This window comes from Cyprinodon variegatus, unplaced genomic scaffold (assembly GCF_000732505.1).
Source record: "Cyprinodon variegatus isolate N-32 unplaced genomic scaffold, C_variegatus-1.0 Scaffold23, whole genome shotgun sequence".
Taxonomy (NCBI): domain Eukaryota; kingdom Metazoa; phylum Chordata; class Actinopteri; order Cyprinodontiformes; family Cyprinodontidae; genus Cyprinodon; species Cyprinodon variegatus.
The window spans coordinates 1,847,609-1,873,843 of NW_015150476.1; the positions used below are offsets into that span (position 1 = coordinate 1,847,609).

The 26,235-nt window shown below is 37.7% G+C and overlaps 3 protein-coding genes across 9 annotated transcripts in view; 2 read left to right on the forward strand and 1 right to left on the reverse strand.

Moving 5' to 3' along the window:
- Positions 1–4,258: 4,258 nt before the first annotated feature.
- rabepk (Rab9 effector protein with kelch motifs) lies at positions 4,259–7,528 on the forward strand. 2 transcript variants are annotated; one of them, XM_015392431.1, is made up of 8 exons: positions 4,259–4,327; positions 4,671–4,806; positions 4,888–5,042; positions 5,177–5,332; positions 5,416–5,580; positions 6,824–6,973; positions 7,061–7,210; positions 7,287–7,525. In XM_015392431.1, the coding sequence occupies exons 2-8, from the start codon at positions 4,754–4,756 to the stop codon at positions 7,508–7,510; spliced, it is 1,053 nt and encodes a 350-aa protein (XP_015247917.1). In that variant the 5' UTR covers positions 4,259–4,327; positions 4,671–4,753; the 3' UTR covers positions 7,511–7,525. The 2 variants fall into 2 exon arrangements, with proteins under 2 accessions (XP_015247917.1, XP_015247925.1); XM_015392439.1 differs by having other exon boundaries at positions 4,284–4,327; positions 4,695–4,806; positions 7,287–7,528.
- A 320-nt stretch (positions 7,529–7,848) lies between these two features.
- hspa5 (heat shock protein family A (Hsp70) member 5) lies at positions 7,849–11,454 on the reverse strand. Its single transcript, XM_015392416.1, has 9 exons — positions 11,300–11,454; positions 10,757–10,911; positions 10,439–10,670; positions 10,199–10,336; positions 10,003–10,115; positions 9,525–9,915; positions 9,176–9,413; positions 8,925–9,092; positions 7,849–8,809 (listed from the first exon to the last, which is right to left on the reverse strand). Exons 2-9 carry the CDS (start codon positions 10,870–10,872, stop codon positions 8,247–8,249), a joined length of 1,959 nt encoding a protein of 652 aa, XP_015247902.1. The 5' UTR covers positions 10,873–10,911; positions 11,300–11,454; the 3' UTR covers positions 7,849–8,246.
- A 1,841-nt stretch (positions 11,455–13,295) lies between these two features.
- Positions 13,296–26,235, forward strand: part of golga2 (golgin A2) — a 20,810-nt gene continuing 7,870 nt past the window's right edge. For 2 of the 6 annotated variants that reach the window (XM_015392561.1, XM_015392570.1), the window contains exons 1-20: positions 13,296–13,426; positions 14,677–14,826; positions 18,067–18,135; positions 19,414–19,563; positions 19,772–19,818; positions 20,205–20,268; positions 20,736–20,789; positions 21,129–21,209; positions 21,712–21,750; positions 21,867–21,929; positions 22,281–22,374; positions 22,464–22,570; positions 22,702–22,760; positions 22,988–23,129; positions 23,277–23,366; positions 24,150–24,257; positions 24,334–24,421; positions 24,508–24,650; positions 24,766–24,984; positions 25,216–25,329. In XM_015392561.1, coding sequence (XP_015248047.1) covers positions 13,379–13,426; positions 14,677–14,826; positions 18,067–18,135; positions 19,414–19,563; positions 19,772–19,818; positions 20,205–20,268; positions 20,736–20,789; positions 21,129–21,209; positions 21,712–21,750; positions 21,867–21,929; positions 22,281–22,374; positions 22,464–22,570; positions 22,702–22,760; positions 22,988–23,129; positions 23,277–23,366; positions 24,150–24,257; positions 24,334–24,421; positions 24,508–24,650; positions 24,766–24,984; positions 25,216–25,329 — 1,929 coding nt within the window. In that variant the 5' untranslated portion in view covers positions 13,296–13,378. The remainder of the gene's footprint in view (positions 13,427–14,676; positions 14,827–18,066; positions 18,136–19,413; positions 19,564–19,771; positions 19,819–20,204; positions 20,269–20,735; positions 20,790–21,128; positions 21,210–21,711; positions 21,751–21,866; positions 21,930–22,280; positions 22,375–22,463; positions 22,571–22,701; positions 22,761–22,987; positions 23,130–23,276; positions 23,367–24,149; positions 24,258–24,333; positions 24,422–24,507; positions 24,651–24,765; positions 24,985–25,215; positions 25,330–26,235) is intronic. The other 4 variants (XM_015392587.1, XM_015392595.1, XM_015392578.1 and 1 more) reach the window with 4 other exon arrangements.

Below are 26,235 nucleotides of genomic sequence, written 5' to 3' on the forward strand. Positions count from 1 at the left end.
GCAGATAATTGAAGGTAATAAACAAAAAAACTAAATATAAAGATATATATACACATATATACATACACATATATATAAAATAGAGACAAAAAATAAAAATAAATAAATAAAAATAAAATAAAAAATAATCCGTTTTACATACATATATACATCCAGATATGTACACACACACAAGCGTACATAACATAAAGAGCATTGATTTATGATTTCATTATTTCTAATGATGTTTGATAGTACCTAAACAGCTTCCTTTGGATAGCAGATGTTAGTACATTTGAAATTCATTCGGCATTAGTTTTACTACACAATGTAAAGAAAGAAAACATAAAATACATTTACATCAGAAACAGTGCCACAATCTAAAATTCTAATTTGATCAAAAAAAATATTCAGAGACTATCAAATTAGTAGCAAAAGTAACAACAATTAGATATAAAGCAAGCTTCCCAATGCTTTTGCAAAAGGATCTCTGAATAAATAAATGAAAAGGAAAATGTCTTAGGATTTTGGAAACTATATGACAAGTAGGGAGTTTATACAAAACAAAGGGCTTACATAAATCATATTATACTCCTGTGGGATCACACAAAATAAAACTGACAAAAAAAATGAGTGATGGAGATATGAACTGGAACAAGGCACCTTTTTACATTATTTATGGGATTGCAAAATCTTTAATCTGTTTTGAGCTAGAGTAGTATAGTAGATAAGAAAATAATCCCTCTGACTCCAGCTGTATGTTTGATGGGGGGCAGATCCCAACACTGAAGGTGCTTAAAAGAATGCTTTTTGTTATAATGATTTGTCTACTTTCTGCTTCCTTGATTATTTTGAAACACTGGAGACAAATCAGATCTGAATTTGAAAGAGAGGACAGATGCTCTGGTGGAGACAGCATTATATAAATCTATTTTGCACAGATTCAAGGACTGTAAGGGAGAGGAGGATGGTCAGACCCCATGGGACCTTCTCTGGGCCAGCATTTGGATAGTATTTCTTACCGCAAAACAGATTTCCTATGGATCATAGGATCTTTGACTATTGCGGACTAAATTTCCATTTATCCTCCTTATCTCAGTTTTTGACTCCTATGGCTTTTTTAATATTGTACAACAAATTCTGATGATTATTTCAATTAGCCTGTACCAAAAGAAAAATATATATATGTTTTTTTATTTCTTTAAATAGCATTCTTAAATGAAAACCTAAAGAAAATGACAAATTATAAATATTAAATTTTGTTAATATAGCTTTTGTTTCCAAATGTAATAATTGACAAAAAAAATTGTGAAAGCGAAAGTTTTTCCACGAGATGAATTTGAGCAACAAATTAGGGCTTTTGATTTTCTTCAAAATGAGACTGTTTATAATTAAACAATGAAATTCATTACTGATTATGTTCAACGATGAAGAAAAGCATTTATTTTAAAGATAAAGTAAATCCAGCGCAAGTTCCTGTAAAATCTAATCGGCAAGGAATGACAGACATCAGCAGACATTGGCTTCAACATAGTGTGAAATCCAGTTAATACCCAGATTAAATAATCTGTAAATGTGTTCAATAACAGAGGAAAAAAATACAAACAATCCTGTGTTTTTTTAATGCAGCAATAATCCCGATTATAGTAGAGTAGATGATGATTTAACACACCTCAAGGTGAAATGTGACACGACAGCAATATCTGCTTCACATTGTGTGGACATATTGCCCAACAGCAGTGCACCAGTAACCCAAGGATGAACTTTGAATTTTAATCCTGATTACTGGTTGACCCGCTTATCAAGACAGCAGCAAAATCAAGGCCTTATTTAAAAGGGATGTGGCAGATAGATTCAGTCATGCTTGGCCAGAATCTCAGCATGTATGGTACAGATGCAATGCTCTCAACGAAAAGAGGCTTCAATTAGATTATTTTAGGTTGTCAAAAAGTGATATATCCAGTTATCTCTTTATCCTGACTCTTCTCTGTTTCTCAGGACTTTAAAAACTCTTGATCATTCACCTTTGTCCTCTGATTCTAACCTGCCAAAGAAAAATCCCTGATTCAATAAGTCTTTATCAGCTTGAAGGAAAGGAAAACAAAGGAGTTCTCCGAAACGTCTACACGGCCTTCCCAAACGGGAAGCCAAACAGGACTTCCACATGTCAGTCAATTATGTAGAGCAACTCATTTGATAAGAAATGTTCTTAGTTTTTAACAGAAACATGATGCCTTGGAAACTATTAATGTCTCTATGTCACATTTTTCACTCTAGAATATTACAACTGCCCCTCATGTTGATTATTTATAGGTTACATAACCAAAAAACTTTCTTCCACAAGTTTGCAGAGTGATGACTTGTTGAAAACGGCAAACAAGGTTTCTTATGGCTTTCTTTCAACAGTAACTTCCTTCTCATCCCTCTTCCTTCATGCAAACATTTGTTTAGAGCACAATCTTAGTTGTCCTGTTAAACGATTTTACCACCTGAGCCATAGGTTTCTGGAAGTCCAGAAAAGTAACAATTCCACGATACTGGAAATCCAAAAACCTATGGCTTCTCTAGCCTGTTAGTTTAGGCAGTTGACCTTGTCTCTGTACTTTTTCTTTAGATGAAGGTTTAAAAAGTCCCCCATGAGGTGTTAGATGTTATTACTATAACATCTATCAATGTTTTTACATGACCTGTAACAATTTCCAACAATCTAATCCCTTATCTATCTGATGTCTCTCTTGGTCTTTATGGTGCTATAAGTTCCCTATTTTTTTCTAACAAACTTCTAAGGCATTCAAAATCTGAAGGCAACTGATGAAACTGGATTTTAGATTTTATGACTGCAAAAAAGTCTGAGAACCATTTTCCTGTCGTTTCACAAACCTATGGGGCCCTCTGTTGGTCTATCACATAAAATCCTCCAATAAAGTACTCTTAATCGTGTGGTTGTTCTGCAACAAAATGAGAAAAGTAGAAATTCAGCAAAATATCGAATAATGTAGAATAATTCAGATGCATAATTCTAGTTCACAAAAGCGTATCAACGTATGTTTATACAAGATATTTTATTGTGAATAGAATTGTTGAAAATTGAAGAAAAGTAGAAAAGTGATGACCCACTGTGTTTAGAGACCAAGAGGATTACACACAAAATAGCTCTAACTCATTTAGAAACGTATGTTCCAAATCAGCAAGTAACTCAGATCCAATTCAAAACAAGAAAAAAAAAATGTAGATGAAGTAGGAAGAAAAGATTAAATACTGAGGAAATATAAGAAATTTTCTAATCAACTTGTGGAGTTTACCTCCTAATTCAGGACAACAAAATGAGATTGATACTAAATCAGATAAATCTGGTCAGTAAAGCAGAGTTCCACCTACATGGGGTTAATAATGGTTACCCTACATCTAAAATTCCGCTTACTCTATTTTAACACAATAGCACAGCTTAGTGGACACTTTGTGAATTGCAATCATTGCGCTTGAATTATCGTGCACTGTGACACATTATTAAACGGTCAAATTCAAAACTGGCAGTATAAATACGATGCATTTAACAGAAACCTTCAAAAAATAAAAAGCTACAAGATTAAAAAAAATATATATGATTAAAAAAATTAAACAGTTGTAAGAAAATCTACACATTCACACTAAAGTTTCATAAAACAAAAAATAATTAACACCATATTATATTAAATGTAACTATATTGTGGCCAAATAGTGATAACTAAAATAAAAATAATTAAATTTGTCAAATGGTGTAGCTATCCATTAATCCTTAGTTATCACCCGATCAATTAGATAAGCATGTTATTTATGTATTACACATCTAACCTATAGTAAGGGCAAACAAATCATAAATAGTAGGGAAACTGAGGGTATGGTCAAAAACATTTTTTAAATTTCCTTCAGCTGTTTTTTTTTTTTTTTTTATCGTGTTTATTTATGCCTGCCCGTATTTATTTATTATTATGTTGTTTTGTTTTGTTTGTTTGTTTTTGTTTGTTCCTTATAATATGACTCGTGAGTTTAAATTGATCAACTGGCACAATTACCTGAGAATGAATACATGAAAAAAAAATTGTTTATATATAGTGCCGCAAATTATGGTAATTTATTTATTTATTTTTTTCATTTTGTGAACTCTTTATCTAAACCAGTAATGTGGAAATGTTAGTTTATTAGTTTTTCGTACTTTTTGGGGTTGAGCTCTACGCTATAAATTGTGCGCATGTTTTTACGTTAGCTACGCTGCTTGATCGGATTCAGACGTAGTTGTCATGGTTGTCGTGCGCATGCTCAGATATGTTTCTTTCTCTAAGGGGACGGTTAGTCCAAGATATCAAAGCTGGTGAGTAAACGTAGAAAGTTTATTTTACACTTTTAGCAGATGATTTAACACAGACTTCCAGCGAACTGTTAAAAAATATATTATAGTTTTTTTTCTGCCAAATTTATTCCGTAGAAATAGTTTGGCAGTGAGGAAGTGCTACACATGCTAAGCTACGGTAGAGCTAATGCTGTTATTCAGGTCTCCACTTCGAGCTTTCTAAACAAACGAAGCTGTTTTCCAAGGCTTGAAAATAAAGTTTAATTTTAGTCTAGAGAAAGGGAAAGATAATATTACATCAAAGTCATATTTTGGTCAATAAATCAAAGTCATATTTTGTTGTTTTTACTACTTTCTACGTAAGAGCTTCTGTGAATACCTGCTACAGAAATCTCGTGAAGAGTCAATAAAAACAGTTTGAATGAATAAACTGCACCGCTGAGCACCATGGAGTTTCTCCCCGTTCTTGACCCGCTAGAAAAACCTAAAGATGGAGTCTGGTGCGTATAATTAAAACGATCATTTGTGCTATTAATGTTAATAATGTAGCATTGTTTATTTTATTTTCTTGCTGTCGACAGGTATTCATTGATGCCAGGTGGAAGCACTCCAGGTGTTAGTGTGGGTCATACCTGCATGTTTGTTCCCTCTGAAGATGGAGGAAGAGGAAGAATCGTAATCGTCGGTGGAGCCAACCCCAGTGGCAGTTTCTCTGAGTCATATGTTATAAATCTTGGTACAAATATTCACAGAAACTTTTTAAGATGTACTTCTTACATATCAAGCATAACCACATGATCACATTACAGTTTCTACTATTTCTACATGTCAGATTTTTCTGCAAATTCCATTTTTGTTTCTCTTTACCAGATAATCATGAGTGGGTCATACCGGATTGGAAAGGTTTAGATGCCCGATATGAACACTGCAGTTTTGTGTCTGAAGGTTGTCCACAGTGTCTGTGGGTGTTTGGAGGGGCACAGCAGACAGGGAATCGTAGATGTATCCAGAAAATACTGCTGTCTGGTAATATCCTCTTCAAATTCCCTTTTTATCAGCAGCAGTTTCTAATTTCAGAATAAAAATGCTGTTTTATTTTGTTTTTTCAGACAAGGAGCCTCAATGGAAGAAGGTAGAAGCAAACGGGGAACCTCCAAGTGCAAGGACGTACCACACCAATTCAGCTTGTATAGGAGACAGACTGTATGTGTTTTCTGGTGGGGAGGCAGGCGCTGCACCCGTCTCAGACACCAAACTTCATGTGTTTGACACAGGTTAGCATGCAATGAGCCTGTTCTTCAACATCTTTGATCATCATAAAATCATCATCATAACATCAATTTAAATGAGAGACAGGGGTAAGATCAGTATTACACCCATGTATTAGTGTTACAAAGATGCAAATATGCTACAGGTACACCCAAAAATGATGGTCGTTAAGGTAAACAAAAAATGGTTTTGCAGTATTTCAGAATTTAGCAAAATAAAAAGTAAAACTCAACTATCTACATCAAATGCAAAATAAACTATCTTTCCCCCTTTTTGAAGTTTGAACCAGAAACAAAATAGTCATGAGGAAGATATGCTATTTGTTGTTTAATTTGCTTGCACTGTCAATAACTGGCAACTAACAACAATGATACATCTGTACCAATATTTGTACTTTCATTTTTTTGTTTTCTTACACAAATACATTTATTTTAGAGAAAAAATCAGAGTATTTTTAGCCTGCAAGGACATAATAAAACAACAGATCATAACCCCAGATTGCAACATGGAAGTAAATTAGAAGAGGTTTAGCAAACATGATAGCTTAAGAGGTTGATGTGAGACAAACACTATACAAATGTTATAGGAAGAGAGAAAATAAAAGAGGTCCTAAGTCCAATAACATTGTCTTTCTGAGCAATTTATGGAGTTTAAGGAACCAAGTGTCAATAGACGTTTGTATTTTGGCACTTTTTCCTAAGATGCACAGGGTGAAAATTATATCAGCAATTCTGATTCAACCATTTGGACATTTATCAATATTTTTAAAGTGGATCTGATCTTATAAATACTAGTGCTATACAAAAGAAGGTTTTAAACAAGCATTTCTCTCCTAACGTAGAGTTCAGTCGTGTCTCAAAGGCAAATATGCCACTTTATTTCTTTCAGTGATCCTCTACCAGCACCCAGTCATTGCAAAAGAGGGGAACCAGTATGCCTATAAAATATTACAATATTACAGCACAAATAAATATTTTTACTGTTCCCCTTGCCAGTTTTTCAAGTATTTATATATTCTTCTTTTTTTATAAGCAATTATTATTAAAGTTTGATAATTAGAGGATTAACCGTTTTAAGATCTGAAGAGAACAATTTAATTTGACTTCAGAACCAGTCTTACTTTAATCAGACAGTTGTGACTGATTTAAGTGTTCAAAAGCAAAAAGGACTCAGTTACTGTTGGGCTAACATTGTGCTATAAAATATGGAGATTAATGCTAATTCTGCTTGAATAAACCTGTGTTCCAGTTTCTTCAACTTGGTTTCAGCCAGAAACACAAGGTAGGCAACCTGCATCCAGACATGGACACATTATAGCTGCTGTTGGCTCAAAGATTTATATTCATGGAGGGATGGCTGGAGAGAGGTTCTTCAGTGATATGCATTGCCTGGACACGGGTAAGCCTCTTACCAAGGTAAAAACATATACTCTGGTATGATCAGTGGAAGTTCAGACTAATTTAAAATTGAAATCTTTATTTGAAGGCCTCATGAAGTGGGAAAAAGTGCAATCAAAAGGAGATATTCCCCCAGGAGTAGCAGCTCATTCAGCAGTGGTACAGGGAACCAATATCTACATATTCGGAGGGATGACTGCAGATGGTGCCATCAACTCTATGCACAGATTTAACACTGGTACACTTTGCTAGCTTCCCATCATCTTGAAATCAAATTTTCCTCCTGTGATGCATTTAATGTTCTATGTTTGCAGAGAAGAAGAGATGGACCCTGATGAAATTTGATGGAGATTTGCCACCAAACCGCCTGGACCATTCCATGTGTTTGTTGCCATGGCAGCCTCATGGGGACGAGAATGCAGATGGGACCCATAGCTACAGTTCAGACTTTGAAACCATTAATCTAGCATTTGTGTTTGGAGGAATGGACACCCAAGGTGTCATCTTTAATGACTGTATTGTGACAGTTGTAAAATAAAATTGTTTTATACAGTGAAACAAGGTTCATTTTTAAATTAATATAACTGGTTTGGATTGAACGTTTTCGCATGTCTACAGGAAGTTCAACACTATTGTAGACAAATACTCATTGATTCTAGCCTAAACTTCAGGATAAGACCCCAGTGTAACCTTATTGGTTAAACTGCTAGCTTTTAAGCTAAAGCTAAGTGTTCAGTTGGAAGAAAAAAAAAACAACCTAGTTTGACATGACAATAAAGTCCTTAAAATAAGGTGCTGAAACCATATATGGTCTTTAAAAATGTTTAATTTGAATAAATCTTTTACAACATAAAAATGAATGCATCATGAGAACAGTTAACAGTTTGTATCAAACATTTATTTCAGTGTCTTTCCAGAAGTACAATAAATAACTGAACGCTGCCTGTGAACAGAGCCTTTGATCCCACAGACACCCCATCATGTGTTTTATTCAATATCTTCCCACCCACCCAAATAAGCCCCTTTTCACAAAACCCCTTCAAGACTGCCTGAGAACAGCAGCAACAAGCCTCATCTGGGCTGACGAATCTCCGCCTTGCAGCGAAGGACATTTCTCACACTGAAGTTTTTTTTCCCCCTTCAAGTCTTTCAGAAAACTCAGCATGTTTGCTTGTTATCGTCACCCCAACCCTGCCACTCCTCTCTATTGAGTCCCATCAGTTCAAGTGTATGCCACCATAAGGGAAGGGGGCAACTGAAGACTTCAAGCCTGCCTATAACTCATCTTTCTCCTGCTCCTCAGCACCCTCTGGTGGAGGTCCACCTGCACTACCGTAGAGCTTGCTGATGATTGGCTGAACAACTTCCTCCAGCTCCTTCTTTTTGGCCTGGAAATCTTCTAAGTCAGCATCTTGGTGGGACTCCATCCACTCAATCTTCTCCTCAACCGCCTTCTCAATGGCCTCCTTGTCGTCATCTGACAGTTTGCCTCCAAGCTTCTCCTTGTCACCGATTTGGTTCTTCAGAGAGTAGGCGTAGCTCTCCAGCTCATTGCGGGCGTCGATCCTCTCCTTCAGCTTCTTGTCTTCATCGGCAAAGCGCTCGGCATCGTTCACCATTCGCTCAATATCTTCAGGTGTCAGGCGGTTCTGGTCGTTTGTGATGGTGATCTTGTTCTTGTTGCCCGTTCCCTTGTCTTCAGCAGTAACGCGCAGAATGCCATTGACATCAATTTCGAAGGTGACTTCAATTTGAGGAACTCCACGGGGGGCAGGGGGGATGCCAGTCAGGTCGAAGGTGCCCAGCAGGTGGTTGTCTTTTGTGAGAGGACGCTCACCTAAAAAAAAAAAAATAAAAAAAAAATAAAATAAAAAATATGATAAGGCTTTTGCAATATTTTATTTCACATACTTTAAAATTTCAAACAAGCATTTGGAGTGTCCAATTCTTACCTTCATAAACTTTAATTGTGACAGTTGGCTGGTTATCTGAAGCTGTAGAGAAGATCTGGGACTTCTTAGTTGGCACCACAGTGTTCCTGGGGATCAGCTTGGTCATGACTCCTCCAACAGTCTCAATACCAAGAGTCAGGGGGCAGACATCCAGAAGGACCACTTCTCCTGCAGGTAGATATTTAGCAAAGGATTAGAAAAAGCTCAATAGCATCAAATTTAGCAATTTCAGTGTAGTGAAGTAAGCTTACCAGTGTCCTCTTCTCCAGAAAGCACTCCAGCCTGGACAGCAGCTCCGTACGCCACGGCCTCATCAGGATTGATGCCCCTGGATGGCTCTTTACCGTTGAAGAACTCCTTCACCAGCTGCTGGATCTTAGGGATACGAGTTGAGCCTCCAACAAGGACAATCTCATCAATATCAGGCTTCTTCAGGTCTGAATCTTCAAGAACTTTTTGTACAGGCTTCATTGTAGCACGGAACAGGTCCTGGATTTTGGGGAAATAAAAAACAAAACAGTTAATTTTTTTTCCCCTCAAAAAGCTGATTGCAACATTGTAAAGTTTAAAAAAAAAAAAAAAAAAAAAAGCTGAACCTACCATATTCAGCTCTTCAAACTTGGCACGGGTCAGGGTTTCTGAGAAGTCTTCTCCCTCAAAGAAGGACTCGATCTCAATACGAGCCTGGTGCTGGGCAGACAGAGCCCTCTTTGCCTTCTCAACCTCACGACGGAGCTTCTGCACAGCGCGATTGTCTTTGCGCACATCCTTGCCAGTTTTCTTCTTGTACAGCTTGATGAAGTGCTCCATGACACGCTGGTCGAAGTCCTCACCTCCCAGATGGGTGTCTCCGTTGGTGGCTACCACTTCGAACACACCATTGTCAATGGTAAGAAGGGAAACGTCAAAGGTGCCGCCGCCCAGATCAAACACGAGGATGTTCTTCTCTCCGTCCCTCTTATCCAGGCCATAAGCGATAGCAGCAGCAGTTCTAAATTTAAAGGGAAACAAATAACAGGTTAATTGAAAGGATAAATAAAAAGTGTTTCTGTAAACTTCTTGCCATATTAATACTTACGGCTCATTGATGATTCTCATGACATTCAAACCAGCAATGGTTCCAGCATCCTTAGTAGCCTGGCGCTGAGCATCATTAAAGTAGGCAGGAACAGTGACCACAGCATGTGTAACCTGAGCATGAAAGAAACAGTTTAGTATGGTTCAGATGTACATTTAAGATTTAAATTCAAGAGGTCCTTGGGAAGGTTTCTTACCTTTTTGCCAAGATAAGCCTCAGCAGTCTCCTTCATCTTGGTCAGCACCATAGCGGAAATCTCCTCAGGGGCAAAAGTTTTGATCTGGCCACCACCAATGTCAACCTGGATGTGAGGCTTACTCTTCTTCTCAATAACCTAAAATAGAAAAGGAGCGTCAATAAAAGGCCTTTATGGAACAGAACCTAATCAAAACAATTCCTGATCATTACTGCAACGACAAAAGAAATCAGTACCAACCTTGAATGGCAGGTATTTGATATCCTGCTGCACTGAGGAGTCGCCCCATGTGCGACCAATCAGCCTCTTGGCATCAAAGACTGTGTTCTCGGGGTTAGAGGTCAGCTGATTCTTTGCAGCATCACCAATCAGACGCTCGCCCTCGCTGGTGAAGGCCACATATGAAGGAGTAATGCGGTTACCCTGGTCATTGGCGATGATCTCCACACGTCCATTCTTGAAGACTCCAACACTGTAAACATAAATCAAGGTTACCCCAATCACTTATTTGGCAGTTCAAAAAAAATATTTCGGTATAATTTGAAATTAGTTATTTACCATGAGTAAGTTGTTCCCAGGTCAATTCCGATCACAGTCCCCACGCTGTCCTTCTTGTCCTCATCATCAGCATGCACAGCGCCGACCAGAAGCACTGCAAGCCACACTAGCTTCATCTTTCTTTCGCTTTTTCTTCACACAGATATGAAAGAAACCTGCAAAGACAAAACAACCTCTTTAAACAGTTTCCATCATACATTGTGTTGACTTTCTATACCTTAACCCATCTATAGAATTGCTGTAATTTCCAACTCTCTCAAAAAACAGGAAACGCAGTCATTTTGAGAAAAAGACACATAGGAAAAGGATGTAATGAAATTGTTATATATTGGATAAATAATGCCCAAATTTTAAGCTAATTTGAACAGATATTTGCTGCTCAATAGCAAACACAAAAGAACAAAATAGGATAAAAGATTTAAAGGCAAACTGAAACCCCATTCCAATAAAAGACAAAAAAAAAAATTTATTCCCAATTAGTGCCGTTTGAAACACGAAATATTAGTGTATATATCAGCGTATGTGTAATTTCCATGTACATACCGTTACTACAGCGCTGTCAGTAATATAAAGGCCTCGGTGGAGAAGAGAACCAGTCAACCTCTAGCTGAGTGAGCTGCGTATCTTCTGCTTTATCCTCGGTGTGTAGAATGATGCTTGGAGAAGTGTGCGGTCTCCATATATAAGCCGTTATTGCTTTCCTGTCGTGGAGCTCTGGGATTGGCTAAGCGACCGTTCGCTGGAAGGGGCTGATTGGCTACATCGAGCACGCTGTCCGACGCTGATTTGTACACATCGGTTTGAGGCAACGTCATCTGCACGTCCACCGCTGCGCCGACGCTGATTGGCTGACAGTCGGAAAGAAACCTCAAAGCAGTTGGTGCAACGACACGCCACTCTACAGCTCTGCAAAGAGGCATCTGATCTTTATGTTTCATACATTTTGAAGTTTCTTGCAGCACTGTCCTTGTTAACTATCCGTATTTACTAAATGATCCCACATAAAGCTACAATTTGAAGACAGCTGATGTGGATGCTGTTATAGCATCACAACAATGAATTAATGACTGTGTATTAATACCCCAAATTCCTGTATATGACTAAGGGCAAATGCTTCACCAGGGACATTTTATTGAAAGGATGATTTATGTTTTCACTTTGGGGTTTCTGAATAAGGACTGCACATATTTTCAAATTAATACTCCAACAAACATACTTTTTAACCATCAAACCATTTAGACCATCACATTAAAATTAGCCAGTTAGTATAGAGGGCCTAAAGTCATTTTAAAATAGCACCTTTTTGCCTTTTTTAACTGGAAAAAACACAAATGTGTACATTTACGAAATAATGTTTGTCCTATGGATCTAGGATTGTAGTGGATACTTCAAGAAAGTTCTAGAAACACCATGAAAACTACAGAATATCAATACAACCAAGATCCAGTTTAGGAAGTCTATAAAGTAAAAAGGTCAATCAATGCAGATGTTCATAATTAATTAGGTTCAAATGGTATCTGTGTTGTTATAAAAGCCTTAAATCAAGAAGCTCCAAATGAACGATTCCATTTCTTTGAATATGATACAACTTGAACCTTGCTGGCAGAATTAGGTTTATTTTATAATGTACGAATGAATATAAAAAACATTTTTTCATAAGCTCTTAATTTAGGATGACTTGGTAAGCAGTTCTATAACTTCACTATAAACTATGATTTGTCTTTCTACCTTCTCTAATTAATAGGTGATACAAATTTTTTAAGTAATTTCCACACAAAATCTCTTTGAAAAATAAAAGCCTAAATATATTTAAAAGCGAGTGTCCAAAAAAATGACAGCTTCAGTATAAGTAGCTTGCTTTAAAACAGAATCAGTATTTATGCTAATGTTTGAAAATAAAAAAAACATCATTAGCCTCATATATTATTTTTAAAATGATAAAGGTCCGCTTACTTATGGATAACAGAAAAAAATAAATAAATGGAAAATGTCTTTTGGATTTAGCTCTTTTATTAGAATTTCAACATAATAGAATTGTACATTCCAATGTAAATAATGGGAAACTAATGTGCCAATAGGTTTACACAAAGCTGTTGTTACATAAATACATTGATGATTTTCTCTTCCTTTTTCCTCTCCAGATGTAAATTACAGGAGGTGGATAATTATTTTCAACGCTAGGGGGAGCTATATTGCTGTAGTCTAGGAATGTAAGCAGGAAGTGAAACTGTCCTTTTTCAGTTTCTTGCATTTCAGTCATAGACCACTTTCACTTTTAGACTTTTTTTGTCGTTGATTTTCTAAAATAAACAAAAACAATACAGATAATCCGTGACCTTTTGAGTGTACGTTAACAGTTATTATTGTTTTAAAACCCAATCCTATCCTAACTACGACTGGTATTTTTCCTTTAAGCTGGAACCTATACGCCTCATGGAAATATTAGCGGTTAGAATCTTAAAGTTTCATTTAAAAGAGAATGAAAGAAGGACAATAATTTAACACTAAACTAAAATGATTAATGTTTGACTCTATCCAGGGTAAATATGACCCTTGCGCCCCCTACTGGTAGAAGCACCTATTGATGACGTGGTTCGGTCGCTTGACCACCGAAGCAGCAGGATGGCCGACCAGAGTAGGCAAACTAAACTCGCTGCAGCTAAGAAAAAGGTAAAGTGACTCTGCTGAATGTCACGCTGTTTACTTCTCCAATGTTGCATCCTTAAGTTTAGTTCAAACGTGTTTATATTCGCGGTATTATAAATTCCTTGACTGAGCACGGCTGTTGTCATTACACGTCGTCCGACCTCTCCGCTGTGGCTCCCTCCTCCTCTCGCGCTCTTATCGCGGGTTCACTGAGCAGGAAAAACCGGTGCCTGTCTTTTGGCCTCTATTGATAGCATTACCCTTCCCAGATTATGTACAACATTCTTAGTTGAAAAATGTATTTACGATATATTGTTAAACTGTATGCCTAAATGAGTAACTCGGGTGTTTACCAAACGTTTTTCCAGTATCCACTGACTACCGTAGACAGATTGATTGACGATTTTTAATGTGCTAAGGAGCTAACGTTAGCAAACAGGATCAGAATCATATGGATGTTTGGCTACGTATGCCGTAACATATTAGAAGGGCAGCTTTATGATATGTTCGCTGAAATATCAGATTTAGAAATTAAGCTACTAACACTCGTTTCCAGAAAGTAGAGGAATCTATGAAATTAGCTTGGTTGGTAGCATAGTGAACTGGGTGGGATGAAGGAGACTGTTTTGACAGCTGACACCCCTCTTCTCCTTCCAGACAGAGGCTATTTTGGAATTTTATATGAAAACTGGACCAAACTTAATGGCTGTATTCGTCAAAATTGAGTTTTTAGCCCACGCATCTAAATAAGTTTTTTTTTTTTGTTTAAATTTAAAAGCTCTTTTAAAGTTTCTTGATTACTTTTTAATTTCCTGTAACAGTTTTCAACGCCACGTGTCTAAAATGTTCTCTTTTTCTCGTTCATATTTGAGATATTGTCTGGTTTTTTTGTTTTTTTCTAGACCTGATGGGGTTTTTTTCAGCTAATTTAGCTTGATGTTGCATTAGTATAGTTATGAAAGTTAAGTTAATCACCTCTTCATGTTGGACAAAATTTAACTTGATAAACCTGCTCATTAGTTGTTGGCTTTAGGGAAACAACTTCAGGAGGTTAAGTGTTAGATCTCTCACTTACCTCATTATAGATTATATATTTTTTCTGCAATTTAGTGTCTAGAAATGTGTATTGAGCCTGACACACCCTACATGCTCTATTTTCATTATAAAAATGGCATTAAGTATAATCTTTCTAAAGGAATTACAGCATTTTGCAAACATGGAGATGGTTAAAGCCTCTTTCTACATCCTGTTTGTTTTACTGGTTTGTTGCTCAGCTGAAGGAGTTTCAACAGAAGAGCTCCCCTGCTTCGGTGGGAGGAGAAAAGGGAGGAGGAGGAAGTGGAGCAGGAACCAAGAAGAAACGCAAGGTGAAGGAATTGAACCAACTTGATGCACCTTCAGCAGACAGAGATTCTCCAGACAATGTGAGTTTGTCCCAGGTTTTCTATTCATGGTTGTTATATTAGATTGCTCTCTAAGACTGTATTTAAGATTGAAGTGTGTTCTGAGAACATGTATATTGCTTTGTTACGGTGTGTTCACACAGAACGCAAATGACACGAACGGAGCATTAGATTTACGTGTTATCCTTATGTAGAGGCATGTTCAGGAGCGCAGTGATGCAGAGAACGCGCTTCTGGCCAAGCAAGTGGCACGCAAACCCCCAGATTCCACATACTCCGTCAGCGCTCAGCTCACGTACGTTGTGCGGCGTTCTTGTCTGTCGTGTTAATCAATGAGAGCTGTTCCACATCCTCTACACGTTACTGTCCTCGGAGCCGAGCTGTTTTTTGCTCCGCTTCGCTTCGGGCAGTTTAAGATCTGCAATCGCACCAAATAGGAAAAAGAATGGCGAGAAGATCCAGTTTGTCAAATTAAAATATGGTAATGAAAGATTGGTAACTAAAAATTAGAGCACAATTCATTTATTCCCAAAAACTAAGAGCGTTTAATTAAATGACTGGATGCAGACTATTGGTACTTCCTCATACCAGGAAGTAGATTTCTCGTCTCCATCAAATTATTTAGTTTATACCGAGAGGCTTAAAAGTTTAATCAAATCCATTCAAAACTTCTAAGAGCACACCTCACAACTTCAAAAGAAACTTCTTATTGCATGCATCGATGAAGACAAAAATAGTTCATACAAAACATGATCCTAGTTATCCCTGTTACAAAAATCCACAACAAAAAAATATCTGGAAAGAAACTGCACAAATGCTGGATGCTGAGGGAGATTTTTTAATGTCATATTAAATTAATTAATTATTGCGCATGCTCTCCTTAAAACTCCGAAGAAATCGGAGCAGAGCAAGACGGGAGGAACAGCAGAGGTTGTAGGCTTTGCTTTGTTCAGACGGTCTGGGGCGCAGCAGGGTGGTGACGAAGGATGTTGAATTTCAGGGTTAGGGTGATTACAGCTAAGAGAGTTTCCTATGCACAGGTACCCTTGTCCACTCTTCGACCATCCTCCCTTAGCCTCAGCTCCAGAACGCGTTCTTACCATACCTTTGTTGTCCTGGCGGTCCTCCCCTGGAGCAGCATAACCGTTTTGGGTCCAGGTCAGACGGAACTACCATGGATGTTATCCAGCTGTAATGCACTGTGAAGCACTTGATAAAAATCCAGTTACGCAATGCTGATCTGATACCAGCAAGCACCAAGAAACTCCTTATATGTGATGACGCCATGAAGGGAAGAAGGTGGAGCATTGCTGCCCTCCATGCAAACTCCTAGCAAAATGTCAAGCGTCCTACAGCATGAGGATGTGGCCAAACAAACCGCTGTAAATTGCTTTTAGTGGAACTCAACCATTGGTGTTTGGTAACACAATTTTTTTCCTACATTGTATGTTGAATACAAATTAAGTAGCCCAATGCAGAGCTATGTCGCGGATTTCGCAATAAAGTTAAGCAAATGTTACATTACCACATTTTTTACATAATTGGTAATGTTATATACTCTATAGTGTATAGTCGTACACTATAGTAGTGTATACTTAATATTTAGATGATAAAAAAGATAAACCTGCTCTTAAATATGCTGAAACATTCATTGATTCATGTCCACATTTCTTATGTAGCTAATTGTGTAAAGAATAATAGTGAACTAGTGAAATATCCATCCATCCATTTTCTTCAGCTTATTCCATCGGGGTCGCGGTTGGGCCAGTGTCTCTCTCAGTGAATCTATGGGCAAAAGGCGGGGTACACCCTGGATAGGTCGCCAGCCAGTTTCAGGGCAGCACAGAGACGTACAACCATGCGCAGACACACTAGTATCTCAGGACAATTTAGACAGTCATGTTTTAAAACTGGGAGGAAGCCGGAGTACCCGGAGAGAACCTACACATGCACGGGGAGAACATGCGAACTCCATGCAGAAGTTGGCAGGGAATCAAACCCAGAACCCGGCTTGCTGCAAGGCTACAGTGCTTCCCTCTGCTTCACTGTGCAGCTCACATTACTGAAATAATTGTCAGCTGATTTCAGTAATCATGTAGCTAACTAGAGATATACAGACATGCCATTGGCTGAAAGGGCAACCCATTCAGATCAGTGATTATACTGAAGTAAAAAAAAAAAAAAACACACACAAATAATGATTGAGTATGAAAAGACTTTTTCTGCCTGTGAATAAGCTCTATCCATAACTGCACAGGTGGCAGAGCTTTAGCTTCACTTGGCTTTAATTCTGAATAAAAGGCAGCTTTTGCACTCGTATTATTAATGAGATAATACAAAAATAGACAGTTTAATCAATTGACAAAATAAACATTTCATCCTTTATCTGCCTGTTGAGTCTCATACAATTATCAAACTTTAAACACTGCCTCTAACAACCTTGGTAACTATAACAGTTACTTATTGTAAACTCATTATTGTTTTTCTTTAAAGTGTAAATAAAACAGTGTGTTGCTACCAAACATTTAAGTCAAGCTGCTTTCCAATTTAAAGGTCTCAGATTAATAAGGCGATTGAGGACGTGCTTTCAGTTAGCACGTAGACATAACGGGGCTTTACGTCATGACATTTGACCTGCCTTCACACCCCTTCTTTAGACAGCTGTCGCTGTACTTCTCACTGTTACAATAACACTGACTTGACTCTGCAGCAGTCAAAGATATTCCCATTACTCTGAATGGGTTGGAAACATTTGTAAAGTAATAATCTCTACCTTTGCATCATATTTTACATGGAGAGAAGACTTCAGTCTGGTCTTCTCTCTGTTCATATGTTACTTCTTCCTGTTGATTACTGACTCTGCTTTGTTTCATTACTGCCGCTGCTTTCATACCCTGTTTGCTATTCCTTCTATGAGGATAATTATTGTAGATTGAGAAAGTCTAAGATTATCATAATTGTAAGTTGTTTACCCAAATTAAGATCAATTTTAATGTGTAGAATTCATGTTAAAAAGAAAGAAGAGAAATCAAATTTATTCAGTTTAATTCCAATGTAATTTAGACTTTATTGTGACTGCAAATGATGATTTTGGCAACATATCTTCTTCTTTCGCATGAGTCTATTTATATTTGCTTCACATTCTGCAGCTCTTCCTTCCGTGTTAGATGCTTCTGTTTTTTGTTTTTCTGTCACCTTCTGAATTGCCCTCTGCCCTGTAATTTCTCTCTGTCTCTCTGTTGCTGTTTCTTCCTGCTGTAGTTTGACAGTATTCTGAAAGCCCTTAGTCAAAGCAATGGCATAGTCATCCCACCTAATGGCAACTATCAGGTGAGGCTCTGTCCCTCTGTTTCTGCTTTATTATTTCCTTCCTCACCTCTGCATGCCTTGCTGTAAAAATCTTTTTTATATATTGCTGGTCAAGAATGTGCGTAAGTTTGCTTGAACTCCAGGACTTTAAACACAACTTAATGTTCTTAATAAACATTTGAAACAGTTTAGTATGTGGAGTATGCAGGACTCTTTTCTCATTGTATTTCAGTGCTTTCAGAAATGTTAACCTTACTTTGTTTGGTGTCACTGGTTGGCAGCTACACATTCTTTGCCTGATTCCTATAAAGGAATGTTTATGGCAGGTCTGGACAAAAAAAAATAAAATGCTTATTTCAATCAACTTAAATACATGACACATTAACTTTAAATATTTGCACAATAGGGTTAGACATTTATTGGTAACTACCAGGGGTGTAACAGTATGCTGCAGTCAAATTTTATTTTCAAGGAGGGCTTTGATTGCTTAGTTTTCTATACAAATAATAATGAAGATAAAGACTTAAAACTGTTTGTTTTTAAAATATGCCAAGTAGACAATACAGTATTTGTATAAAAAAGCAACTAATTTGGGTAATATTTCAAATAAACTGCACTTCTTGCAATAAATAACCTGTATTACACATTGTTAGTGTAGTTTAACTCCTTTATTCTGTACTATTGCTTTGTTAAGATCTGAATTACCAGCTAAAGTTTGTTTAAATGCTGCTGTTATCAGGCTTCACACCAAACTGATTTCCTTCTTCCCTTTATGAGAGACATTCACATTTGCATGATGTCGTTTTGAGCGTGTTAACAAGTTAGACGTGTTGCCTGCTGCATACCCAGCATCATTGAAAAAATGTCGACAGACAACTTTGGCCCTTTGTGTTTCCCTAAAGTTAATTTAAACCACTAAGTCATAACGTTCCCTGGCAAGAGAAGCTAAATAGGTGGGAGGGTCTTAAAAACGGAAATGCTGTTAATCACGCCTGCAAGAGTTAATCATGTCCTTCCTTAAAAACATTGTTAGGAACATTAATTCTGTCTCGCTGGATAAAATATGTTTATTTTTAGGGTATAAGCGGTGCACGCCTGGACCAAACTAAACATGACATCATGAAACAGTTTAACGCACCCATGTTTAGTTTTACACCCCTCTAAATTATTTTTTATTAAATAGACCTAAACCTGTATTTACATGCTAGATTTTAGATTATTGTTATTTTTTCTGTTGCCTCTTACAGATTTTTCCCTTAGAATAAAACAGCTGCTACTTTTGTGTATGTCTTACCTCAGATGTTTGCTGACATGGAGGCCGCGGGGTCTCCTGTTCCTCAGCTGCTGGAGGAGCCGCACAGCGAGTCTGGCCGTGGCTCACCTGTGTCTAACTCTGCTAGCGCTAATGCTACTAACTCTGAGTTCGTCAGTCACAACACTGAGCTGCAGGTGTGTCTTGTTCTCTGTCTGCACGCTTTTGTCTTTACTGTTTAAACCACATCTAAGCTTCCATTATATGACAAGTTAACATAAAACATTATCAGCCAAAGGATTCGTGTTCCTGTCAGGAGTTCTGGTTTCTTGCATTAGAATAGAAAATTACACATGAAGTGCTTTTTTTGTGATTCCTCTCTGTTTTAAATCTTTCTATGCACAGGATTTCTCTGATACCAATGGTAATCGTAATTTAAAGGAGGAAAATAGGTGAGTTATTTTAGGTTTCTAAAATACATACACCTTTTTATTCAGCCTTGTTAAATAGATTTAGCATACCTTCCTCAGGACTATTCTATTTTTGGTTTAACCTTCAAAAAGGGGGAAAGATTGTTTACTTTTGCATTTGATGTAGACGGTTGAGTTTTACCTTTTATTTTGCTAAATTCTGAAATACAGCAAAACCGTTTTTGTTTACCTTAATTCCCATCATTTTTGGGTGTACCTGTAGAATATATTTCTTACTTTTTTAACACTGATACATCTGTGTAATGCTGATTTTACCCTTCTCTCTCATTTAAAGTGCATCCTTATTGCTGCTTGTAGCTTAAAACAAGAACGTTTCTAATTTGCCTCATCTGGCATATGTTTTGCAGACCATTGTCTTCCACAGAGAGCCTGCGGCAGATCTCGCAGCAGCTAAATGGCCTGGTCTCTGAGGTACGTTATTATGGCCAGTCATCCTGCGTCTGTCTGTCCCTCACTCTTTCTGTTTAATACATTGTCATGCTGTGTTAGGCTTCAAACAAAACACCCTGCCAGTCTACATTTTGAGCCACTGTGTATGTGTGTGTTGCATCTATTGTTTGCAAGAATGCAATGGAAGCAGTTTCAGCTCTGTTAGTCCTTCTCAAAGGCACACTGTCTCCATCACCTGGTGTGTTTATCAGATTTAAAGCATCTTCACTAAATATGTTTGCATCTGGAAAGTCAACAGTAACAACATGATGCATTTACGCTAAGTTCTTCCAGTTCAAAGAAAGGACAACAAACTGACTGCAGAGACTGAATAAATTGGAAAAGATATATTTTATCCCCTTATTGTCTTTTATATCACAGATATTTAAAGCATGTGATCATGTTTGAGTTTGATGCCACAATTAATTACAATTTCCTTGTCATTGCAGTCAACATCTGCCCCCTATATAAACGGGGAGACCGTACCTTCGGTAGAACTGGAGGTAAGGTGCAATACGTTTTTTTGTTTTACATCAGAAATCTGTTTTGTACATTTTAAATCCACTTTCACAAATTTCTGATTAGGATTTGAATTTACTCTCTCCAGGTCTGGTTTAATTAGGTACTTTAAAACTAGTCTTTTATTTTAATTATGTCCCATTTTCCGTCATTGATTGCATATTACACGCCATTTTTAGCAGTTATATTATTTTTTCTCCATGTTTATAATTCACATTTGAATATATATCTTCCTCCCCTCTGTTCTGTTTGACTTTTGTTCCTTCACCTTATCCGTGGCTTTTTGTTTATTTTTTTCCCGGATGCATGTGTGCACGTGATAGAGTCGGAACCAGGAGCTGGCAGCCGCCCTGGAATCTAGCAAGCTAACAAACTCTCAGCTCAATACCAAGCTAGAGCAGCTGGTAAGAAGCTGTGTTTATGCATACCTGTGTCCTTTCTTTCGCATCGTGTTCCCCCCACCCTCACTTTCAGTTATTTGCATTACTCTATGCATTGTAATGCACTTTGCATGCTATCATAACCACCAGGCCACCATACTTATCTTTTAACTTTTCTCCATTACTCAGGTGGATTGGCATTTATCCAGAAAGCAGTCTTTAGGATGCATATTGGAATAGGTCTTTTATCACTCAGGTAGAAGATGCATGGTGTTTAAGGGTCATTTAGCAAGTTTAGTGCCCTTACATCAATAACCTTAAAACTTTAGGCAAACAGGAAATATTTACACATTACCAACCAGGTCTATTTTTCTCCTTTCCATAGCTTTTTTGTTGCCAGCATGTAAACTCCTCTTCAGAATTTAACCATGCTTTATTATATAAAATACTGTACTAATGTTGGAGCTATTTTTTTTTTTCATAAGTTTTATTTCTAATCCCAATTTATACTATGTTGATTTAACAGGTACATCAAACTCAGGAGCTCACAGATCAGCTGCAAAAGGTTTGAGGGTTTTTTTTTTTTCTTTCTTCCTTTTTATGAGCTTTATCTATTATCTTTTTTTTTTTTTTTTTTTTTTTCCTTGGTCAGTCATGCATTTTGTCATTTCCGGGCTGTAGGAACGAAAGGAATTCGAACAGAAGTTTTCAAAGGAGCAAGGAGCAATGCGGGAGCAGTTACAGGTAAAGAGATAAATAGGTCTCTTTTTTTGTTTTTTTTTTCCTTTCAAGCATTCTTTATGAGCAACAGGAAAAAAATGGGGGCACAACTATATGGTCTAAATTTTTCATGAATAAAGGGTAATGTAATCCAAAATCCTCTCTTCATCACTGCTCAGAATTAAATGTGTAAAAACTATTTCATGTTTTTCTTCTATGTGATACTTTTGTTTTTTCAGATTTATTATCTTTTTGCCCTTTAAAGTATTAAGTTATCACCTGTGTATGAATTTTCCTGAACAAATATTTTTGTCTTGATATTCTGTTGTCCCTTTCAATAAGAAATCTTTTCTTTGTTCGTTTGTCCTCTTCAAGGTTCATATCCAAACTATTGGGATACTAGTGTCAGAGAAATCAGAATTACAAACAGCCCTACAGTACACACAACAGGCCGCACGGCAAAAAACAGGTAGGTCTGCATAATAAGTTAATTTGGAAAGACTTAAGTTCACCATGTTTTCATGCATGTAATGATGTGCTATGACCCGGTGTGTGTAGCTGAAGCAGAGGAGCTCAATAACCGTCTGCAGACAACCAGGCAGAGAGTTTCAGAGCTGGAGCGAACTCTCTCTAGTGTCTCCACACAACAGAAGCAGTTTGAGAGGGTAACATACTTTATTGTAAACCAACTAATAAACTGTACTTTTTATGCTAAATTTTTTTCATTTCTGTTTGATACTATACATGTGAAAAGACATACTTCAGTCCTAAATGTGTTTTTTTTTTTTATCTTCAGCAAAACAAAGAGCTTGAAAAAGAAAGAGACAACTTGAGGCTAGAGGTGCTGAGACTCAAGTAAGTTATTTTATCTTAGTTTATCTGAGCACATAACATATTTTTTGCTGTGAATTTAAACCTTTAGATATTTTCTGACCTTTTTTTAAAAGGTTTTTGATTCAATTTTTAAGACCTTCAACTGCAATCAGCTAATTTTCCTTTTGTAATAAACAGAGGTATGCAGGCATCGCAAGTCCTGAAAGTATCAGCTAAGTTAAATAAAAGGTGCGTTTGTGTGTTGACAGTAATTTAAGTGAGGAGTCAAAGCAGCAGAGTTCAGAGCTGTCCGAACAGATAAGGCGGATTACGCACGATAATGCTGCGATGAGGCTGGAGGTAGATGATCTTCACAAGAGGCTGGAGATGGCTGACCTCATGTTGCAACAGGTACAGACTCAATACTATGTTCTTCAAACATGTCTCCCTCTTATTTTTGCTTTTCATTATTGAGATTATGATGTTCAATCATATTATAAACACATTTTTTTATTTGTTTACATTGAAATGAAAAATGTGTTTTTTGTTTCTCTCTAGTACTCTAGCCAGTCAGATTCCCCGACTTTCAACCAAAAATTCGAGTCACTGCTGGAGGAAAAGCAGCAACTGGAGTCACGCAATCACCAGGTTTGAAGCGCCATTTTCTAGCATGTTTGTTATGAAACATTAAGCCCATGATCATTGTTACTCACACCTGCGAGGCTGTGTTAATTTGGTATCAAGTTTTGAACTCAAATTCAGTGAATTCGTTTTTAACATCTACAACAGAAATAAAGAATAGAACTTGAATCAGGAATCTGAGGAATATTTGTGCTTAGAGTTTTTATTTTTTATTATTTATTCATGGAGTGAAGCTGGAGTGGGGGGGGGTTATGAACAGACTAAAGACTTCATATGGCATGAGTTTGCCCTGAAATCAAAGGGTTGACGGTTCAAGCCCGAGCCCCGGGTTTCAGTGTCATTGTGTCCTTGGGAAATACGCTTTACCTGCATTGTCTCCTGATGGTGGTCAGAGGTGGTGCCAGTGTATGGAAGCCTCACTTCTGTCAGTGAGCCCCAGGGCAGCTGTAGCTACAATGTAGCTTGCCACCATCAGTGTGTGAGTGTGTGCATGAATGGGTGAATGACTGAATGTCGTGTAAAACGCTTTGGTCAAGTCTCCTGACTTGAAAAAGCGCTATACAAGTACAGGCCATGAGTAGCATTTTTTAAATAATATAATTCTTTCAATATTTCTTAGAGATTTGGAGATTAATCTAAAGCTACCACTCATGATAGATGACAGTAAATCGGCAAAAACAAATTGTCTTGATCCTTTTTTGTGGCATTCTAAACATGATCCTTAAAACATAAAGGTGAACTTTGAGTTTTTTCAGCTGAAGCTTACTTATTATATCTCTGTTGTTGCAGCTTCAGGAGTCTATAGGTCAGCTCAAGACAGAAAGAGATTGTTATGTGGAACGAATCCAGGAAGAGGGCCGTGTGTGGAAGGACAAGACTGAGCAGCTGCTCGCACAGGTACTATAAAATATGTTTGGCTGTAATATTGAAAACGTAACTATTTCTAATGTTTCTTAACTTTCTGTGCTTGAAGGTCTCATTAGTGGCAGAAGAGAGAGACAGAAACATCAACAGGGTCCAAGAGCTGGAGGCCAGCATTGAAGAGCTAAAAAATACTGCAGGTGAGACATTTACACAGCTTCTTTTCTCAGTACTTTACTAAAAAAAATATATATACACAGAAATATGACTGTTTTTTCGCTTACAGCATTATTGTCGGTGGAGAAGGAAGCCCAAGAGAACACAGAGCCTCAGCCGTCAGGACCATCAGAGGGAGAGGTAGCTCTGCAGGAGGCACTGAGTAGTTTACAACAGCAGAAAGATGCAATTATTGAACAGTACCAGGCACAGGTATGTATTCTGTTGTCTAAACATCTTAACATGGGTTTGTTCATATTCTTCAAGTCAAATTAGATGTTTCTTATACCAAAATCTTTTCTTTTTCTTCTTGAAATGTCTCCTCCAGCTTCGAGATAATGAGCAGCTAAGTCGCCTTTGTTCAGAGCAAGAAGCACGACTGGGAGAGTTGGAGCGGCAGATGCAAAGCCAAGTTCAGGAGGAGGAGGACCGCCGTCGCATGTTGGAGGACGTTCAGTCAGACAAGGCCACGATTAGCCGGGCCCTCACCCAGAACCGGACACTGAAAGACCAGCTGGCTGAGCTACAAAATGGCTTTGTTAAACTAGTGAGGCCAAATTTCTACTAATCTGTTTCACTAAGCTTATTGTTTCTGCTCACTTTATCATCTTGGTTTGTTTCCCTTTGGGCTAAGTGTGTTCTCATGTGTGTCTTTGTTTTCTCTATTGCTTTATAAAAACTGAAGCTAATGAAGCCCATTTATAACCTAAGTACTTCATAAAAGTGACTGAGAGTTTATTTTAAAGCCAAGTTTCTGGTTACTCCATCATTATGACAGACTAATGAGAACATGGAGCTGACCACTGCAATCCAGTCGGAGCAACATGTTAAAAAGGAGCTGGCACGCAGGATGGGGGAACTACAGGAGGAACTGCACAATATCAAGGAGCAGGTAACATCGCACCAATACCTAAAGCCCCTGTCACACCTTGACAATTTGGACCAGCATATGCCTGACATACGGAAAATCTTGCAAAAACACTGGCATACGTTTGATAAGTTATGGGTACGTTTTGTATAAGTTATGAACAAGGTGAAGCACGCTGGAACGCATCGACATACGGCGAGTACGTCGAGAAATAAAAAACTTCTCTGTTCACCGTATGTCGACGCCAGCGTATGGCATACGTGGACAGAAGTTACAGGTAAGTTACTTATAAGCTGTGGCGTCTAGTTTATCCAAAACCTATGAGTAACCTGTGCATTACTGATGCATAACTTATCAAGAACTTATCTCCAACGCATATCAACGTATTTGACATATTCCAGACGACTGCTGAAGGTGTGTCCAACTTACAGCTACTGTACTGTATGGCATCTTGGCAGCATTTTTGTATAAAAGAGGATTCACAGGAGGAAACCGTCAGTTCTCCTCAAGATTGCATCCCAATCATAGGGTGAGCGAGAAGGTGTGTGTGATGGATCCTCCCTACATTCACCCCCACGGCCAAGACCAACAAATTTCCTAGCAGACATAACGCTGAATCGGCTGCAACTGCAAATCTTCTTTCTTTTTATTTTTTGGTGATCAAATTAATCTTTTTATGCAGACTGGGCAAGTCCAGGCGACTCCGGACGCAATGCTGTCCACTAAGGATACTGGTTTGTGACATTTCATGGGCATTACGCTGTCGTGGGTTAAGCGTAAGTTAGGCTGTCGTTGGACATAAGTTCTGGACTCATTATGAATACTCTATTTAAACGCCTAAAATTGAAAAAAAAAGCATAGAAATTTCAGTGTATGCCAGAGTTTTAGGATACTCTGAGACGTCAGCCATATGCTGGCTCAATCAGCAAG

What these genes read in the sequence shown, in the direction of transcription:
- hspa5 (XM_015392416.1), bottom strand. Translation starts at nt 10,872, where the DNA reads ATGAAGCTAGTGTGGCTTGCAGTGCTTCTGGTCGGCGCTGTGCATGCT. An exon ending in ATGAGAATCATCAATGAGCC is followed by an intron (nt 9,916 to 10,002) that starts GTAAGTATTAAT and finishes CTTTAAATTTAG; the next exon opens with AACTGCTGCTGCTATCGCTT. An exon ending in CACAATTAAAGTTTATGAAG is followed by an intron (nt 8,810 to 8,924) that starts GTAAGAATTGGA and finishes TTTTTTTTTTAG; the next exon opens with GTGAGCGTCCTCTCACAAAA.
- rabepk (XM_015392431.1), top strand. Translation starts at nt 4,754, where the DNA reads ATGGAGTTTCTCCCCGTTCTTGACCCGCTAGAAAAACCTAAAGATGGA. An exon ending in ACTTCATGTGTTTGACACAG is followed by an intron (nt 5,581 to 6,823) that starts GTTAGCATGCAA and finishes CCTGTGTTCCAG; the next exon opens with TTTCTTCAACTTGGTTTCAG. An exon ending in TATGCATTGCCTGGACACGG is followed by an intron (nt 6,974 to 7,060) that starts GTAAGCCTCTTA and finishes CTTTATTTGAAG; the next exon opens with GCCTCATGAAGTGGGAAAAA.